This window comes from Castanea sativa, chromosome 9 (genome assembly GCF_040712315.1).
Source record: "Castanea sativa cultivar Marrone di Chiusa Pesio chromosome 9, ASM4071231v1".
Classification (NCBI taxonomy): domain Eukaryota; kingdom Viridiplantae; phylum Streptophyta; class Magnoliopsida; order Fagales; family Fagaceae; genus Castanea; species Castanea sativa.
In genome coordinates, this window is record NC_134021.1 from 39,277,748 (window position 1) to 39,298,544 (window position 20,797).

Here is a 20,797-nt window from a genome sequence, read left to right on the forward strand (position 1 = left end):
AGGGCATTAGTTTATGAGCTATTTTTAGAACCATTTTATTGGGAGAATAATAAAATAATAAATGTTGTTAGAAACTTTCTATATTTTCATGAAAGTAATATCAAAACTTTTTTATTATGATTTATTAAAATTTGTTTTAAGAACATCCGTTAACATAATCCTTACACCATATACCATAAATGATTCTCTGTTTTGAACTCAATTTTTTGAATTTCCTGTAGTACCAGCAATCAGTTAACTTAACGAATAAATAAGCTAAATAAAAAATTTTAAACCCCAAATTTTATTTTATTTTTTTGAAAGGAAAAAACCCATCAAATTTTTAAACAGCGTATCCTCCATTTTTATATAGTCAAATTCAAATTAAAAAAGAAAAAAAAATCAAATATTGAAATAATACAACTTCTTTGAGATAAACTTGAAACAATTATCACTATTTTTTTTATCTTCTCGCCTTTTTTTTTTTTTAATGTTTTTTATCTCTCACTATAACTTTTTTTTTTTTTAAGATTCTGAGTTATCTTTTGTATATATATATAATTATTAAAAGATGGAAATCTTTTTTTTTTTTTTTTAAGTAAAATATCAGGTTCATCCTTTTTTTGGATATTCTCAAATTGTCTTATTGTTTTTATTTAGAAATCCTAGCTTATCTTCCATAAAAAAATAGAAAGAAAAACAAAAATTCCAACTTTTCCTTTTCTTTTCTTTTTTTCTTTTTTGATTGATATAATAGAATTTCAATTTACAATGTCTAATCCATAATAATTGTTCTTTATCACTGTTCTAAGATACCAATCGATTTATGATGTAGACAAGATTCATACTTAAAATTTTCATTTAAAGTGTTATATCTGTAATATTTTCACAATACTTTCACAAACAAATTTTAGATGGTAAAGATGTTACTAGTTCTAATTTGAATATACCAATAACAACTAGTAATAGCTTGCTATTTAGGATTTTTTGTGAAAGTGTTGTAGAAATAAAATTTCTCAATTATTTATAAAAAAAGGTATTTTTATGGTGTTTTTTCCTAAAATTTATATTAGAAACAGTTGGTTTGAAATAAGGTCTTTTTACTCAAATTCAGTTGCTAAGCAACTGTTAAACAAAATTCAACAAAATACAAAAGCAAATTTACCCCTTAAGAAGCAATTAAGAATATATAAAAATAATTGTGAGAGTAATATAGTGGAAATAATCAAATATTTTTCAACACATTCAAGAAATATTTTCATATTCTTAATTATATTATTAATACTAAAAATTTACATTTCCTCATTTTTCTAACAGCATATAATCTATACTACTAATAAGAGGATTCTTCTGTTTCGTCCGGCGTATCAAAATATCCTCATACAAATTCTAAAAAATAATATAGCCTTTAGTTTAATTTTATTTGCTATAAAAGACAACAAAAGGTTAAAAGCGTAATTTGACATTATTCAAACCATCCAAGACTCTAGAATCACATTCATCTCACTACATGTTAGAATTCAAATCCATCTGTTCTCTATTTGATAAGTTTGTTTCCTATTTGAATTCAATTACTCTGAGTTATCCTTAAAAAAAAAAAAAACTCTTGGTTGCTTTAAAGAAAAAAATATGCAAACTCTCTTATCAAGAATGGTTCTATCCAATTCCTATCAACAACAGCAGCAAAAAAAAAAAAGAAGAAGAATGGTTCTATCCAAAAAAAAAAAATCAAGCACGTTTTTTATTCCTTTTTTTTTTTTTTAATTTTAATCTCAAACAAATCTATACCACTAATCTATACTACTTACAAACTAAATTACCCTTACAAACAAACGTAAGAGTTAAAAAGTTAACAAATTGTGATTATTAAGGGAAAAAAAGTCATATTACAAATTTTTAAAATCCTTCAGTTTAGATAAACTTCTAATCTCCCATTACAAAAATTCAAATCTCTTTAGTTTATCACAACTAAATTTTTGGGGATATTTACTTCAAAAACGGTTTGAAACTTCGCATATATTTGAATTTTAATTCAGTTTCTCATCTATTTAACAATTATCACTAATCTCCATCCCTCTCACTTTTTTTTTTTTTTTTCTCATGCCAAATTCAAAAGTTAAAATCACGTATAAAACTTTATTTTAAAAAAACTCCACGTTCTTTCAAAATTGGATAAGATATGGTCATTTTTAAAATAAGAAAACTACCACACCCAGCACACAATATTTTCCCTCTTCATTGCACTATATCTCCAATTCCTTCATTTTGTGCCTATGATCCTGATGCTAGGTGGGTTTTTCTATATTTTTCATGTTGATTGATAATGGTTTCTTACTTGATTAGATGTCTTTTATCAGCCCAAATTAATTTTCATTCATATTTACCTTTTGAAAGTGCATAAGTATTCGATTTTTTTTATTTGAAAAAAATAATGAGCATATTTTACCTTTTTTAATTATTGTCATTCTATCATTTAATTTTGAATATTGCTTGTCGAGAGGTGCTATGTCCACAACATTTTTACAATATTTTTACAACAAATCATAGGTGGTTAGTTATTATTGGTTCAAATTTGAACTTAACACTAAGATTACTTTTTTGCCCCAACAATAACAACCAGTAACAACCTGCCACTTAAGATTTGTTGTAAAAATGTTGTGGACATATCATTTCTCTTGTTTATCTCTTTCCTTTACCCTTTTTGTTGAAGTTTCGGGAGTTCTAGACCAAAAATTTATTTCATATTGGATCTACAATTTGAAGTAGGAAAAAAATCCAAAACAAAATTTGATTCAAACACGCACCAGATAAAGGTATGGTCATTTTCCCCCCACTTTTTACATTTCATTTTTTATCCTAGCATTTAACTTTTGTTCAATTGCTGACCTCATTGCTTTACCATTTTTTCTTCATAATTTCATATTCACTTTTGTTCATTCACTTTTTTTTTATGCAATTCATGGTTCCTGAGAATCATGAAAAATATATGGAAAAATTGAAATAGTTCGGGTAAATAGTTTCAGGAATAATTATTATTTAAATCAATAATCAATCAGTGTTAACTGACCCATTTTTTGATTTCTTTACGAGTTGAAATGATAGATTAAATGTCAATAGGCCTTTTTTTAAATGTCAAAGTTTTCATTCCCCCCAATTTGATATTTATGTATTTATCTGATTACATTTATGCTTTGTTACTCATTGATTTGTGATGCAACCTAACATAAAAAAATAAATAGACCAATCACACAAAATAATGACTTCATTTTTTTAAAAAATTTAATAGTCAATCATCAATATTAATATATATATATATATATATATATATATATATATATATATATATATATATATATATATATATATATATATATATATATATAAAAGCAGAGACCTCATGTGAAAGTGCATAAGGTCCTACCACGTAGCACTCTAATATTACATTTAACATTTTTTCCTTTTTTCATTTAGTTTTTTTAACCGTTACCCAATAGATCATAGTAACTCATTTTTACTATTATATAAGCTTTTTTTACCTCTTTTTACTATGTTTTTTTTACTGTTACCTAATAGATCATAGTAACTTCTTTTTATTGTCCTACCACATGGCATTCTAATATTGTATTTAACATTTTTTACATTTTTTTCATTAAGTTTTTTTAACCATTACCCAATAGATCATAGTAACTTATTTTTACTATTATATAAATTTAGCATTTTTTACCTCTTTTTATTAAGTTTTTTTAATTGTTACCCAATAGATTATAATAACTTTTTTTTACTATTGATGATGCGAAAAAAATCAGTAGGCTGGATGCTTCGGACTTAAAAAGACTACTTGCTCTTTCGATGACTTGGAAAAGAAAGAAAATCGATCAAAGGTGACCGGGGTTGTCGGCTAAAAACCCCCCGATGGCAAAGTTAGTTTTCTCTCTATATTTTCGGAGTTCCAACTTTTTGGGAAATATAAAGCGTATCTTTTTCTGGTCTGAATGGGTGTTTATATAGTGTCCAAGGAACAGTTATTGGGCTTGTAACCTCCCCTGGATTTGAGGAGGTGTGAGGGTTCAATGATAACTTCCACAACCGTTTAGGAGTTATATTTTCTCATATAACGGTCACCGGAAGTTATGCGCATGTTACAGAGTGGTGACATGTACTCAAGGATTCCGAAGTGTAAAGGGCTTGTCCAAGGGTCCTCTTGTTGTATATACCTTGCTTCTAAAGGAGGTTTTTCCTCTTATGGACGAACCCCTTCAAGACGGGGTTGATAGCTTTCCTAGGACGAGTAGATGCGGTTGTGCCTAATTTGACTGCAGGTATGTTTTCGTCTATGGACGACCATGGACGTTAGCCTCGTCCTGGTGCTTTCTTTTGGACGACTGCTGGTGTGGATAACCATGGACAGTCTGGAGTACTTTATTTTTCTTCATTCCTCATCAACCATTATATAAAATATGGGCTATTCTTGACAATTAGACCCATTAGACCAAAATTAATTCACTATAAAATAAACTACCTTTTAAAAGTAGACCAAACCTTATAAAAAACTCAAGTCAGTTCTTACCTTACATATTATGACCCAAGTTTGACCATTCCCACGTGTAAATCAAAGCGAAAACTCTTACTCTCTTACAAACTCTCTTATTTCTCCCCACGTATAGGTGATACTTCTAGAAAATCTCATCTTCATGAAATCATGTCTTCATTTTTCCCCAATTTCAACTCAATATGCGTTTGTCTATTAATAATGTTCTATGCAATTTATGCAAACAAATTCTCTGTCATCAACCAGTGCAACAAAAATATATATAAATCTTAAGATCCTTGAGGTTGCTAAAATAATTGACAAGTGCATATTTTTAAAATTTATAATAACAAAAAAGTCTAATAAATATCATATACTATCTCACAAAATGCCATTAACTTAATATTTTCTTTAAAAAAATTCAATGATAGGAATGGTAAAAAACATGATCCTATATAAGAAATACCAAAAATACATGCAAAAAAATTTTCATAGAAGGATTTATCTTTAAATATTATGAAGACAATAGTAAAGATAAAATGCATTGAATGAGATCCTACGAAATAGGTTTGTTAATCATTTCAATTTATACTCATCATTTACGTAAAACAATAATCATACATCATATTAATACATATTAATTTCAAAGTTCATTGCAAGATGTAAACTGCTAGGGTATTGCAATAATAAGTAACATTGATACAACAATAGGTTGGTATTACATTTTGTGCGTACTTTATGAAAGTAATGTCAAATCATAAGCAAAATCATTTGGTGTGCAAAATGTGAAACAAAAAATAAATCTTTCTATCCCAAAGTTAGAGGCACTCACATTAACTACATACTCTTCAAATATTTATAATATATTTATCTCACTATAACTCCTATATATATACAATTGCAAACTACTTCAAATTGAAGTTTTTGATATAACTATCAAAACAAATTTTGTGATATTTGATTGAGATGTCGAGAAAATCCTAATTGAATCTACAAGATATTATGCTGAAAAATAAATTGAGGTACAACTAATTTAAATTATTGTAAAAATATTGATATTGGAGAACGAATTCCACATGATTTGAAAAAAAAAATTAGGAAAAAAATAGATTTCTCTACTTCATTTACGTAAATTCAATCTAAAGGGTGGCTTTGAAAATTACATAGTTGCTAAGATTTTTGATACACCTTCAAATGATAAAAAGGTATGGAAGAAAAAAAATACACAATTCAATATGCTATATTAATTCTTTTTGCTGCACTATTTCAAAATTAACAAAAATAAAAAATAAAAATATTTACAAAAAACTGTAACATCATTGAAATTTAATATAAATGCAAATACTATGAAAAATCTTAGCGACAAAGTCCAAACTTTATAAGATCCAATTAAGAATCTCTCGATGCCAATTCATTAGTGATTAACACAAATGATGCAACAAAAGGAAAAAAAATGATGAAAGCTCAAAAATTGAACAAATATGGATGGACTAAACTTCAAACATTGAAGATAGAAAAACTGATGATGATAACAAGCATCACCATACCTTAATAACAAAGATTGAAGAAACAAAAACAAAAAAAAATATTTTGTAATGAAGCTTTTTATTACATCATATAATAAAAATCAATAATATAGAATGAATTAATATACTTTTATCAACTTTTATTATATAATATTACTCCAAGTGGTTTTAATTATAGTGGGTTTCAGTTAGCTCAACTGGTAAAATCTTTGATGGTTGTATTAGAGATCTGTGGTTCAATCCTTGCCTACACCAAAAACTGATTGGTATCTTAGTCTGATGATAAAAAAGCTATCATCAAGAGCGGACGCCATAAGTTGAAACTCTCTAAAAAAAATGGTTTTAATTATTGCTCATTACTTGAACAAAATAATTATAATAGATATATGTAAGCAATTTATAATTGTTACTTTTTATAATGAACTCATTACCAACAAAATTTTATAATAAATATGCTATAATACATGTCTAATATTTTTCAAAAATAAATTTACATAAAATATTACAACAGTATCCGTGCATCGCACGGGAAACTTACTAGTTACAATTAATGGGAGAGGAGATTAGAATGCCAGATGTTTCATTTAGAAATACCAATTGAGCTAAGAAAATTGCATCAACCTATAATTATGATGAATGAAAAAAACAGACGAGTCTCTCTGCACATAATGCATGTGCTAAGAGACGAGTATAATTGAAGCTAATTCCTCAAATATCGTTCCACGTAGTAAGCATTATATATGTGGCATAACGATAATTTTTTACAAAATATTTCTTCATGAGCCTGAGCCTGTAGTATCCACATCGGACGTCGGCTAGTTATAGTCTACTTCAAAGATTGCTATTACCAACATATAAAAATGCCCATTTACAGCCTTTACAAACAAAAGGGCTGATTTGGCAAAAATGGATGTCTCTTTCAAATCCGAATACATTGAAAGTACCTCAGAATAATGCTGCACCCAAATCTTTTTTGACAGAAAGATAGAGAATGCTGCACCCAAATCTAACACCACATAAATATTAAGCACGAATCATTTGATTTGTATCATTGTGTCAACAATTTGAAACAGATTCAGTTCATTATCCCTATCAAGTGCTTAAGGTTGGATATCTAAAAGCACCTATAGAGGCCCAGTTCTAAGAGCATTGTCTAAATCAGCAATTAAATCGTTCACATCCTCAATCCCCACTGATATACGAACAAGATCTTCAGTTAAGCCTCTGGCCTCGCGCAATGCGGCTGGTATGCTTGCATGTGACATAAAGCAGGGCATGCTTATGAGGGACTTCACACTCCCTATGAATCATAAAAAGATAAAAACAATTACAAAAACAAAGAATTTTTCTGAAAATCTATACCAGACTTCATGACTTGTCAAACAACATTAGTCTTATCGAAAATGCTAATTTAAAATTGATTTCCACCAAAGAGAACGTTGACACGAAGGATTCACTACCAGAGATCTTAGAAAGGATGTAAATCAGAATTTGATCGTATCAGAATTTACTCAACATGATACAACACTACTGCGCATCAAAATGTGCATAAATTGACTTTTTAAGTCAGTTTTATAGGGAATCACCTACTACTCTTTTAGCTGTGTACTTCAAGATAAAAAGAAATTAGTGTTCAACTAGAAAGGCGAAGAAGCACATGATTTTTTTTTTTAATTCAGAGTGAGGCATTGACAAACTCCTTGACTTTGAATTTATTAAGTTTTTTCACTGCTACAGATAACATTATGTAACAAAATTTCAAATTTAAAAGGAGATACATGTTAATGAACTTTTGTAATATGACTGTCCCATGAAAGAGAACATACTAGACATAAGACAAGTGCAATGCAAAGCACATAGGACTCTACACCAAGCAACAGTTGAGAGAGAGGGTACATGGGTAGATTTCAAATTGGAGCCTGCATGGTTATTTTCCAAAAAAATCGATAAGGGTAGACAAAAATGGGTTCTTGCATAATATAATAATCAAGATGGATGGAAACATTTTTATGTGTCAATTTCTCAGCCATGTGATAACGTGGACAAAGTCATCACTGAATTTTTTTTTTTAAATTGAATGAACTTTAGGTGGGAGAAAATTACCAAAACTAACAGTTATGCTGAAGTACTTAGTAGTCTCCACAACATGCTTTGCGAGTGCCATTGAGCCCGTCAAAAAGCTAAGCAAAGACCCCGCTCCTTTTGCCTGCAAGAGTTAAACCGATAAATATTTGTAGAAGCGGTGGGCATTACCACTGCAGTATCAATCTCAGAGAACTATCCTATGACAGTACCTGAGAATAATGCAAGTCATGGCCAGGATGATCAGGAAGACCAGCATAGTTAACTTTCTTCACTCGTGGATGGCACACAAGAAACTCAGCAATCTTCTGGGCATTCTCCTGCCAACGATTTGAAAACATCCGTTCTCAATAGGAGAATCCACGAGCATATTTTATCATTATAATAGAACAAGAGGCAGAAGAATAACAAAGACAGAATTGAAATATATTATCTGCTTTTCGAGAATGATTCCAGATTAGACATCATACCATAGACAAGAAGCAAAGGAGTCAGTAGGACCCCTGTCTACTCTTTATAATCAAGAAGTCTCAACAAAGCTATCTCTATTGCCATCTATAAGATAAAATTTACTAATTCTAGGCTCTGAAAGAAGGTTTGAAATAACACCTGCTGCTTCTCAACTCGTAAGGCCATTGTCTTAATTCCTCGTAAACAGATCCAACAGTCAAATGGAGCTAAACCAGAGCCTTCTGCATTTTGTAGGAAATACAAATCTTTTGCCAAGCTGGATAATATGAGAACAGTGGTGAGGTTATATAAAGAAACGCAATAACATGAACCTAAGGTGAACAGTCTCTCTAGAACAAGGTAGTATCTTGTGTAATATTACACAAGATACTATAAATAGATGCAACATTACTCTCATATGCATATGGGGTGCACATGTGTGAATCCCACATACATGTGAGAGAGTAGTGTTGTATACACCTATTGCATGAGATAATTTTTCCTTTAGGACGCAAGTTTGCTTACATACAAAACATGGTTCCTAACAACTTAAGTAGCAAGCGTAATGATTGTTAATAATTCTAGGTGTGTAATACTATAATAAGAAATGCAATTGGGATCAAGCCCTGCTGGGAGAAAAGTGTATATTTTACCACTAAACCCCAATTTGCTTGTAAATTAAAAAGTCTAATCCCCACATATTACATGACATTTTGTACTTTGCCAAATATAATATTTAAAAGTTGAAGTGTTATTATTTATTATTGTTACACTTTTGTTAGACCACGTCAACGTAGTATTTTGGTCAATTTCAGTTCACTTCAGTTCATTCGGCCAAGTTTGATCCATTCTGGTCCACTTGGTCCAGTCAATTTTGGTCCACTTCAGTCCATTTACTCCAATTCAGTCCATGTTGGTCCTTTCCGTCCAATGTCGTCCATTCGGTTCACTTAGGTCCTCTTCAGTCCACTTCAATCTATTCGGTCCACTTCGATTCATTTCGATCCACTTCGGTTTATTTCGATCCATTTTGATGCACTTACGAATGAGAAAAGACATGTTTGAGCTGAGAGTATATTCTAAATGGGAATTTATTAAAAAATATAGATCTCAAACTCGTTGCCATTTAAATCATCAATACACACACACATAACTAGGATTTTCATTTATCATCACTTAAATATGTCTAAAGTCAATCCTATCAACCAAAAAAAAAAATGAAAACATAAGAACATGCATAAATAGGACCACAAATCGGCAATTGATAACTTACACTAACAACCAAGGCAGGGTAAAATGCCAACCAGACAATTTTTAGGAAAACAATTACAAGAAAAAGAAATAAGTTATCAATCAATAGCCACTACTTTAATTTTATCCCAAACTTAAGTCTCAAGGACTAATTAAACCAGAATTATGCAATAGCCATAGATGTAGACACAATAACTCCCACCAGAGGAACAGGAAAAGGCCATGATAGACAATATTATTCATAGAAAACTCAAAATTAAAATTTTTTTTAAAAAAATAGCAAAGAATTCTTAAGCTATTTTTTATCATGGAGTTTAGTACTAGCTGACCAGGTGGAACAACCACCATCTTGAAGACCTTCTACTAGCTTGAACAACCAAACTATCTTTTCAAGGTTTTCAATCCTTTCAATACATGCATGCCATTTTGGTCAGCAGCAAGGTTATTAACTTCCAATTGGGTTCATAATTTTCCAAAGACTACATGGTTTTTTTTTTTTTTTTTTTTTGGGAGAAGGCGAAATGAAATGGAAGTTAAAATGGTACAGTCGAAACAAATTACATTCAGGAAAAAAGAAAGAAAGAGGTATTACCTTTCCCCTCTTACAGCAAGCACGCCCGCCAGGACATCACTATGTCCAGCAATAAATTTTGTAGCTGAGTGCATAACAATGTCTAAAAGAGAGAAGGGACTGTTAAAACACTAGATTTTAAGGCAGAATTTTAGAATTGGTAAAACCCAACTTTACTTTTCAAGCAGAATGTTCATAACCTGCTCCAAGTGTCAGCGGTTGTGACAATACAGGTGACATTATACTATTATCCACCAACAGAAGAGCACCATGTGCATGAGCCATCTCTGCTATTTTCTGAAATGGGATCAACACAAAAAGAATTTTTTCCATTAGAAAGTAGAACCATCCTATATGATTTTTATCCACACACAAAAAAAAAAAAAAACTAACAGATAATACGATACTGAAAGTTCTTATCATATAAACATGAGGAAATCCAATTATACCAATCAGGGACAACGATTGACACTTTTCACGGTCACCAAAAAAAGAGGTGTTGTAAATTGTAACAGATTATCTCGCTACAGACACATTTCTTCACATTATCAGCAACAATGTTCAATGTGAAATGCAATACCAGAGCCTAATATAGTAAACATTAATAAAATCTAATGAATATTCAGCCAGGAACAACTAATAATAAATAATGGGCGGTGTTAACGGGCACCATAAGGTGCCCATTAACAGCAGCTTTTTGTCATTTCTTTTATAGTTTTATGTCATTTTTTTGCAGCTTTATAAAATGTGGGGCTAGTTTTATAGACAGAAAAAAGATATTAATATAAGTTGTGGGGCTAATTTTATGTTTTTTCTTTTATTTATTCAATTTTTTTATTTAGTGTGACCTACATTAGTCCAACATTAACAAGCACCACACGGTACTTGTTAACATTTGCCATAAATAATTTTGAGGGAAACCTTGGTCTCGCCCTGAGGAAGTTTATATTTTAAATCTTTTTTGTATTAAAAAATGAACATAAACTGATAAAAGGCAAATTTATAGAGAAAAAGAAAAAAGTATCACTGATGTTTTGTCCTTGACCATTGAAATATTTCACACATTATATATATTTATTCTTATAATTAAAATCATTTAGGAACTCACGCCTTGATTTCCCTCAGCCATTTCCACATCTGTCAAATGATGAAGACACAATCCAATCATCAAACTTGAAATTCCTAAGAGCATTCGCATTAAAGCTCTCAAAAACTAGAAATGCTATTTTTTAGCATCTCATTCCAAAAAAGCACACTACAACAAGTGTTAGTGTTAAAATTTTTAGCATCTGAGCTACAGTGGACTGCTATCTATGACAGTCCACTGTAGCTCACCGGATTTCTGTACGTCTCACTATCTTTAAATAATGAAGTAAAAAATATAAAATCTTTGATGTTGGATGTATTATAAAGTGAGTTGTTAAAATAAATAAAGTGGGTTTTTGAAATGCTAAATACTAAAATTTTTGAGATCCTTGATGAGAATGCTCTAACAGGCATTAGTGATGTTATTGGCACTTCAAACAGTCAAGGTTAGTCAATTAGCAGCTAGAGCAAAATCATGAAGTAAACTACTAAATTCACAACTGATATTCCAGTTTTATGAGTTTTTATTTTTATTTTTTATATACAAGATATAATTTCTACTCTAGTTTAATCTAAGTGTAAATGTGTGTGAAACTCCATCTTGGAGACTTGAACCCTGACCCTTGCCTCCCACACTCTACAAGCATTTATATTTTTGGAGTGACCACCACACCAAGCGTGCACGATGGTAGTTTTATGAGCTTTTGAATGCAAAACATTTTTCATTAAAATGAAATGATCATTAACAAACTAGCTTATGATTACTCCTTAGAATAAGAAAAGTCACCGCATAATGACTACAAGTAGATTTTGATCAACAGTATGAATGTGACTATGCTACCCTTATATTGTTACTTTATTCCTTAGCATAAAATTTAGTATAGGGCAGGGAATTAGAATAGCACAATTAATTTTAAATGAAAATCATAACCTAACTGTATACTGCTAAGCCATGTTTATTGGTCACGAAAATGGAGGACAGGAAAATAGAATAGCTCATTGAATTTCTGTTAATTTTTTCTAATATTACTCAGAACAAAGAGTTCAACTCATTTGAGTTTAAAAGGTTTTGTTGGCTCAGTTGGAGTGCAGTTTTTATGTTTTGCTCTCAAAAAATGCAAAGAAGCTAGCGGAGAACTTAAGCCTCATATCATATGGGTCTAAAATTCAAAATACATACTTCTGAATCAAAATATGCTGGGGTTTGATAGGGGCTTCAAACAAGCTTGTTGCTTATATGACATATAAGTTTTTGTTTCTGAACTTAATATTAAATGATAAAATTGATTTACAGAACGAACTTGGTAAACGATCAAAAGAAAAAAATAGAATGGAGGAATCCAGCATACTTAGTGTTATCACAAGATTCACAACCAGTCAAGCGGCCTTAAATTTCTAATAAAGGCCCCATCCAAAGACAATTTCCACCCATGACAACGTCCCTCAGTACCTTCACCACCTTCTCAAGCAGCATTACCAGAAAAGGACTTACTCCAACATAAGATATAAGCTATTATACATAGAATCTTGGTGGATTAATAGCTATATAATATAATTCTCTTCATTGCTTATGATCTTTGACTCAAAAATAAATTACCAAAAAAGGTAGTAAATAACCTAATTTCTTAAATTTAGAACCAAGAGATCATACCCTAATATCAGATATTTTCTGTAGAGGGTTGGTTGAACTCTCCAGCCACACAAGCTTTGTCTGGGATCGGATGGCAGACGCAACTTCTTCCAAATCACTTGTATTCACTTGCCTGCACATTGTAAGCATTATAATGTTAAATACCAATTGGAGTTAATTAATATGAAGGAAAGAGAAGGTAATACTAACGTCACCACTATTCCTCTTTCTGGAAATACTTTTGTCAGCAACTGATAAGAACCTCCATACAGGTCATTTCCGGCAACAATTTCCATACCTAAAATGGCACTTTTAGTAATTAATAAAGTGAAAATTTTTAGATTACTTCAACAATTTTCAATCAGCAACCAACAGAAAATTCAAATCAAGAGTTTTTTTCATTCTTTCTTTATTGAGTTAATGCATAAAAGAGTCTCACAAACAATAAAAAAATCTGCATGCAATAAGGGTTTTACAACCCCAATGGACTCCAATCCAGCTTATATGACTGCATATTCCTTTGAGAATCCAATAAATGCATATGAAATGTTATTTGTGATAACTACATGAAACTTAAATACTTGAAATTAATGATATTGAGAAGCACCAGGTCCAACAAGATGAGAAACAGCAACCAAAGCAGCTGTTCCACTAGTGAAGCAAAATGCTCTATCTGCTTTATCAAGCTTGGCTAGAAGGCTGAGAAGGCAGAGTGAGTTTAAGAATTATCAAAAATAAAACAGAAAAAGAAAAAAATATATTGAGAAAAAACTGATTTAACTGCATCTGCACATGTAAAACAAGCGAAAAGACTCACTGTTCTAGTGTATCCCGCGTAGGATTCTCCCTTCTTGTATAATCATAAGGGCCGTTTCCCATTGCACAAGGCTGCATAACAGTGTTAAAGACACAGTTTAAGTCGGAACAAAAAATTTAGAATATAGGGAGAGCAAGATATTATTTATTAAAAGAAAAAAAAAAAAAAAGCACATTTCTCATGTGACATATAGAGTACAAACATCCAAAGTCCAATTAAATTCAAAATCAAAATTTATGCTTAATACCCTTTTACAGGCACAATCCTTGTGTACTTGTGTGTGTGTGTGTGTGAGTTTGTTGTGGTTGTGGTTACTGCCTGCCAACACTAGTGAACTTGGTGATTATCACACCAGTCTTTGTTCAGTCCATCTAACAAAAGTAAACAGATGTTTTAGTGATTTTGGGCATGTTTGGTACATGTGTTTAAACACATGTTTTCAATTTTTAAACAATATTACACGTATTTTTACACACACTTTTTCATCCACATATATTTTCAAAAAAATTGAAAATTGTTGTTTAAACACACGTACCAAACGGGCTTTAACTTTCAACTCTCTACTCTCTAGTATAAAGGGTGGGAAAAAGAGATCTATAAAATTTGAAAAAAAAAATTAAACAGCAATTGAATTATGTCCAATTAATAAAATCCTTAATCTTCTAAAATTAAAAGGTGTTGACAAATAAGTAATGAAAATGTGATATAGATATTAAAAAAAAAGGGTTAAAAATTCGTACTTTTTAGAACCTTAAATACATCAATCTTTCCCCACCCCCCCCCCCCCTCCTCCTATAAAATGAAGCTCTAACTAAAAGAAGAAAAGAAACTGCATAAGAAGGGAAAAAAAACCTCCTCCAAGAATCAAAATGGACAATAAATACACCCATCACAGATTAGAGAGGTTGCAAATGCAAGGTAATTAGTTAATCCAATTAATGAAATCAACAGTTTCCTTTTTAACTAATTGAAGTAGATACCAGCTTCCTTTTGATTCCTTCAAAGTTCAAACCCTTCAATAAAGCACTCATTTTCCCTAACAGCTACCAAAAAAAAAATTGCAACGGCTTGAATAATGCTCATATTAGAAACATTCATTGTCCTTCATAATAACCCCAAGCCCATATTAATCCAGGTTAAATGCTCTCTATTGCCCAAGAAATATTAGCTGACATGCAAATCAGTTTCTATCAATTCTTAATTTGGTTCGTGTGTCTCAATTAACTCAACTAACCTAAGAGCATCAGCATCTAGACTTCTAAAAAAAATCTCATCTTACCATCTTAAGAACTACTTAATATATTATACTATACTATTTTATAATACACCCAATATCTTAACTTTTATTTTAACATACAACACATTAAAATAATATAAATTATAAAATAAAATAATATAAAACACCTCTCTTCTCTCTCTAATTACATCACACTCATTTATGTCCAAGGGAAAAAACAATTTTTTATTATACAATCTTGTTACAGTACTGTCTTAGATATAGGATGGTAATGTAGCTTGATTGTAAATATTTTTACAACTACATTTCCGGCTAATGCCCACTTTCAATGCTTTGATGCTAAATTTGAGGTTGTGCAACCAACCTGCCAAAACCGACCCAACCCAACCTGCCGGGTTTGGTCTATTTTTAGGGCTTGGTGGGTTGAGTTGGGTTACAAAATTTTTTTTGATAACTGGTCAAGTTGGGTTCGAGTCATAAAATTTCAAACCCATCAAATCCGACCCGACCCACCCATATATTTAATATATATTTAAAATATATTATATAATTAATAAAATTTTAAAATAACTAGCTCTTCCCCCTATCCTATTTAAAAGCCAATATTAATGTATATTAGTTCATATATTAATGTATAACTGAGTTGGAATATTAGTTTATATATTAATGCATATTTTGTTTATCAACTCAAGTGGCAGGTATGATATTTTTTTTCTCAATTTAATAGTCATAGTAATAAAAAAAATGTCTAACCCATGGGCTCAACCCGACCCAACCCGAGTTGGGTTGAGTTGGACTTATGTGATAGATTGGATTTGGTTGAATTTTTTTAACTCACCATGGTGGGTTGGGTCAAAAAATCTCCTTAACCCGACCCATGCACACCCCTAGCCAATGTTAATGCTCTAAAATAAAATCCCACCTACACGCACAAATAAAAATTAAAATAAAGTCATTAGTATTTTAATTTGATAGTAAAAGATTATCATCATGAAACGGAAGTCATAAGATCAAATCTTTCATGAGCAAATCCATTCATTTTAAAATAAATGCATAGGATTTTAAAACTCAATGTAGAGTTAAAAACTCTAGAAGATCCTAATACCCTCTCTTGAGTTTTTTGGAGAATAAATTGATCTGGGTCAGCTTCATATTCAAAAAGTTCCCTTACCCAGATCCAGCATGATCTGGGTCAGCTTCAAACTCCAAAAATCCAACTGCTCAGGACCTGACATTTCACCCAAAATGTGCTTGTGGCTGGACTCTTGAAATGGATTTGCAAATTTTATTGTTCCTAACCCAATGGACAATGGCCTTCAGAAACATAGTTAAGCAAAGGAATCAGAAGGAGCAGGGGCGGCTTTACATTTAGACCAGACCTGGCCCAAAAAAATTCATAAAATGTTTTTATTTTTTTACCTCTAAAATTAAATTTTGAACACCTAACCTTGAGGGCTTGTTTGGTAAGGGACTCCAACCAAACATGGGTTAGAAGCTAGGCATATCATATTTTCTTAAAATCATAGAATATATAGTTTCATATGCAAATACAATCATAATACATGCTTATTAATAAGTAATGATCCCACCGCGCACCCTTGGCATCAAGGTCACTTCATAAGTTTAAGTGCCTATAAGGTATAGGTGCAAGAGCTGAAATTCAAGTCTACAGGAGCAAGTTTCACACATATATACGCTTAGATTAGGTTAGAGTAGAATTTCTATCCTATATAAAAAATAAAAATAAAAAGTAATAATAACTACCATAATTTTTAATTTTTAATTTAGACATAAAAATAATAGAGAGGAAAAAATCATATTTTGTTAAACTTTCGCATGCATGCATAAGTTACCGACTAATATGAGATATAAGAAAATTCTTTAATTAAAAGCTATGCCATTAACAAGCCAGAAGTGAATTGAATAAATAACCGTTTCTTATTCTTTTCAAGCAAATACATGTCTACATATACATATAAGCGTGTGTGGTGGGGGGTTTAGAATCATTTTCTATTTTGTAAAACTGCAGCTTAATATTTTACCACTCCATAACTTTTTATAAGAGTAATGGTTTGAAAATTCCAACATTAAATTATATCTTCTTAACACAAACACCAAATTTCATATCAATCAAATATAATTTATTTATTTTTATTTATAAACTTATGTTTTGTTTACAATTTTAAAGTTCAAAAAACTTGAGATTTGAACATTTTATAGACGAAATAATTATTGTTTTTTGATCTTGCATCTGTATGTGCATGTAGGCCCTAGGGTACATATAAGCAGAGGCGGCCCAACAAATTTGGAGGCCTAAGGCAATATATTTAAATAGGGCATTTTTGTTATCACTTAAATAATATTTAAATAATATTTAACTAGTATTTAATATCATAATTTCTTTATAACAAAAATCTATTCCTTTTATTTTGTAATATGCTTTTTTTTTGGAAAAATGTTAAAGATATAACAAATTTTAGTAAAAAAAACTTTTTAACAATGTAGAAATGAATACGATTAGTGACACTTCAAGAAGATAATAAACAAGTATTTGAATGAATAGTGTTAGGGATATTATAAATTTTAGAACATAAAGCTTACAAAGATGTATCATTAATCACAACAAATAATTCAAAAATGCATTAAATAATTTATTAACGTCCACATATCATATTAATTGTTACATCAATTTGTAAAGTTTTCAAGTAAAATTAATAATATTTCTAGCATCTATCTAAATTATTTCTTGCGATTAGTGACACATATATTCGTAAGGAAAAATGCTAGAGATATAAATTTTTTTACAAAAAATTTTACAAACTGATGATGTGGTGAAAGATTAGAGATAAATAAATAAAATGATGTTATCATTGGGCCCAGGATGAGAACCAGTAAGAAGTTGGTCACGGTAACAATTTGCAAAAATGTTGTAAAATAGTTTGTAAAACTATAGCATTACTCTATTTGTAAGATTCATATATTTAAAGTTGTCTCTAGCATTACTCAATACTTTAGGACCTTTTAAAAGTAGAGAAAAATTATAAAACTTTTTTTTTTCCCTATATCTCTATTTGTTTAAAAAATATATATCAATTTTTTCCCCAAAATTTAGGGCCTTCCTTTGGTAGGGGCCCTAGGCGGTGGCCTAAGTGGCCTAGGCCTAGGGCCGGCCCTGCATATAAGGAGATATTGCATGTAAACTTTTTTGGAGAAACAAACATGCACACACACACAAGGGAGAGAATGCAATCTAACAATGGATTTGCCTAAAAATGCATTCAATCAAAAAGTTATTAAATTATGTAAGTTGATCCAATATTATAGTCCAGTCCTTCAGACAAAAACATCACTTCTGATCTGAGATGTCTAGTATTACCTGCTTAAAGGTAGCCGTTTGGTAAAGTGGTGTACTTGTTGCATTGCAAGGATCAAACTTGTTCTCAAAATGTTGAATCATGGTTGAAATACTTGGGTCCTTTACTTCTATTTCTGCAACCAAAACCCGACAGTTACCAACCACAAAATTGATGAAAAACCAACTATTCCAATAGAATCAACGAAACCAAAACCATTAGTATATCATCAATGTGACAACCACACATACTATTTAAGCGCTCTTCAACACCATCAAGCAAATCGGAGTTGCTGCCCATTTCTCTGTCAAGCTAGCAATTCAACTTAATGAATCCAAAACTTATTCAGAAGTTCCTAGCCGTTAACCCCTAAACACAACAATCAAAACCTCTGGTTAATGGCTTACAATATCAGGGAAAACAACTTGAAAAGAAAACAGCAACAACAACTTTAAAGTCCTTTTTCTATATTGTGTAGTTTTTTCAACAAACACACACACACACACACACACACACACACACACGCGCTTAAAATAAAAATACAAAGTTTTCTCCACCACTTGCAGCCGCTCAAGCAAATTTCTTCAAAATTAAGACCAAGCAAGACAAGGCTTCGATATTGTTAACTGTTCATTCATGAATCAAATATGAGAAATGGGTTCCATGCATGCAGCCATATAGTATTGAGTCTATCATGCAGCCAAAGGATAAAATACTGTAAGCATAGAGAATTGGTCGCTTGCTTGCCTTTCAGATTGACAGATGCTGGAAGAAGGAAATCGAGAGTTCTTTCAGAAGTCTTACGTTTGATGGTAAAGCATCACATATATATAATATAATTTCAACAAGTGGATTTTATCAGCAGGTGCAGTTAGTGCCTGAGCATCAGCATTGAATGGGCCAAATCTCAAATGTAGGCCAAATCCCATTTTAGTTTACAATTTAGGCCCAAAACAGATCTCCATTAAAAGTTGTAAAATACAACTATTGCAAAAAAAAATACAACTGAGCTACAGTGCGATTCTTAGAATCGCACTGTAGCTCAATGGTAAAAACAAAAAAATATTTTTTTAATCGTTTAGTCTTCTCTCTCCTTTCTTTGCAATTAAATCACATTATCTTTCTTTCTACTCTCTCTTCTTCCTGCTGTCTCTTCTTCAACGGCATGGAGGCTCGATCAGTTTCTGTGGTGGAGGCGTGGAGGTCATGAGTTTGTTCATGGGTTTTCGGCGTGGGTTTGTTCATGGGTTTCCAACGTTTGGGTCGGATTTAGGTGATGTTTTGGTGGCGTTGGGGTTGGCGTTTGGATCGGATTTGGGTTGACGTTTGGCATTTGGGTTGGTGTTTGGGGGATTTGTTCCGATGGGTTTGCTAGGTTTGATGATGGATTTTGATTTGGCTGAATGGGTTTGCTGGGTCACATGATGGTTTTTATTTATTTATTTGGATTTTGATTTTTGATTTTGATTTGTTCCAATGGGTTTGCTGGGTCGGCATGATGGTTTTTTTTTTTTTTTGGATTTGGATTTGGATTTTTTATTTTGATTTGTTCAAATGGGTTTGTTGGGACGGCATGATGGTTTTTTTTTTTTTAGTTTCGTCAATCTAGGTTGATATGGATGATGGAGGAGTTAGGTTGATTTGGATGATGGAGGAGGAGTAGTTTGGAAGAAGGTCAAAAGTAAAGGAATGGTGGATTCTGGAAGGTACACACGTGGAGGATAAAATTGAGAAAAAACAAAAAATGAAAAAATATATTTTATTGTGAAGATATATTATTTTAATGAGTAGAATAGAAAAATAAAAGTTGGGATGTTGGGTGTATTGAAAAATGGTGTTGTGTAATTGGTAAAGTGAGTTTTTAGATGGTAAAATATGATAGAATTGAAATAAATCAATACTGATGCTCTTTGATATATTCGACTAAGTGGACACATGCATATCTTACTATGCATGTGATTCTTTATGTTTTTTTTTTTTTTAATGGTATGTGATTCTTATGTTCAATAGTCGTTAGCTTTAAATAATGCATAATAATTGGCCGGGATAAGGTGTTGGATGGGACCATGAAAATTATTTTTTTTATCAAAAAAAAATTAAAAACCTTATAGCTTATTGGAGGTTTCAAATTAAATCTTATAGTTTTGTAGAGAGTTACATATTGAACCCAGAACTTTTATAATTTATTTAATTTCTTGACATTATTCAAGTGGATCCTGCATCTGATCATTGTAAACCAGTGCCACCTCTGACAATATTTGTGTGTATGTATGTGCGTAAAATAATT

General features: G+C 31.1%; 1 protein-coding gene across 3 annotated transcripts; it reads right to left on the reverse strand.

Annotated features, from left to right (window-relative positions):
• Positions 1–6,596: 6,596 nt before the first annotated feature.
• Positions 6,597–19,915, reverse strand: LOC142609660 (cystathionine beta-lyase, chloroplastic-like). 3 transcript variants are annotated; one of them, XM_075781314.1, is made up of 14 exons: positions 19,258–19,312; positions 19,068–19,136; positions 18,762–18,879; positions 18,534–18,646; positions 13,921–13,991; positions 13,711–13,802; positions 13,314–13,401; positions 13,125–13,236; positions 10,588–10,684; positions 10,409–10,490; positions 8,725–8,842; positions 8,328–8,435; positions 8,137–8,239; positions 6,597–7,333 (listed from the first exon to the last, which is right to left on the reverse strand). In XM_075781314.1, exons 3-14 carry the CDS (start codon positions 18,808–18,810, stop codon positions 7,158–7,160), a joined length of 1,209 nt encoding a protein of 402 aa, XP_075637429.1. In that variant the 5' UTR covers positions 18,811–18,879; positions 19,068–19,136; positions 19,258–19,312; the 3' UTR covers positions 6,597–7,157. The 3 variants fall into 3 exon arrangements, with proteins under 3 accessions (XP_075637429.1, XP_075637430.1, XP_075637431.1); XM_075781315.1 differs by lacking the exon at positions 19,068–19,136 and having other exon boundaries at positions 19,258–19,915; XM_075781316.1 differs by lacking the exon at positions 19,258–19,312 and having other exon boundaries at positions 19,054–19,109.
• Positions 19,916–20,797: the final 882 nt, after the last annotated feature.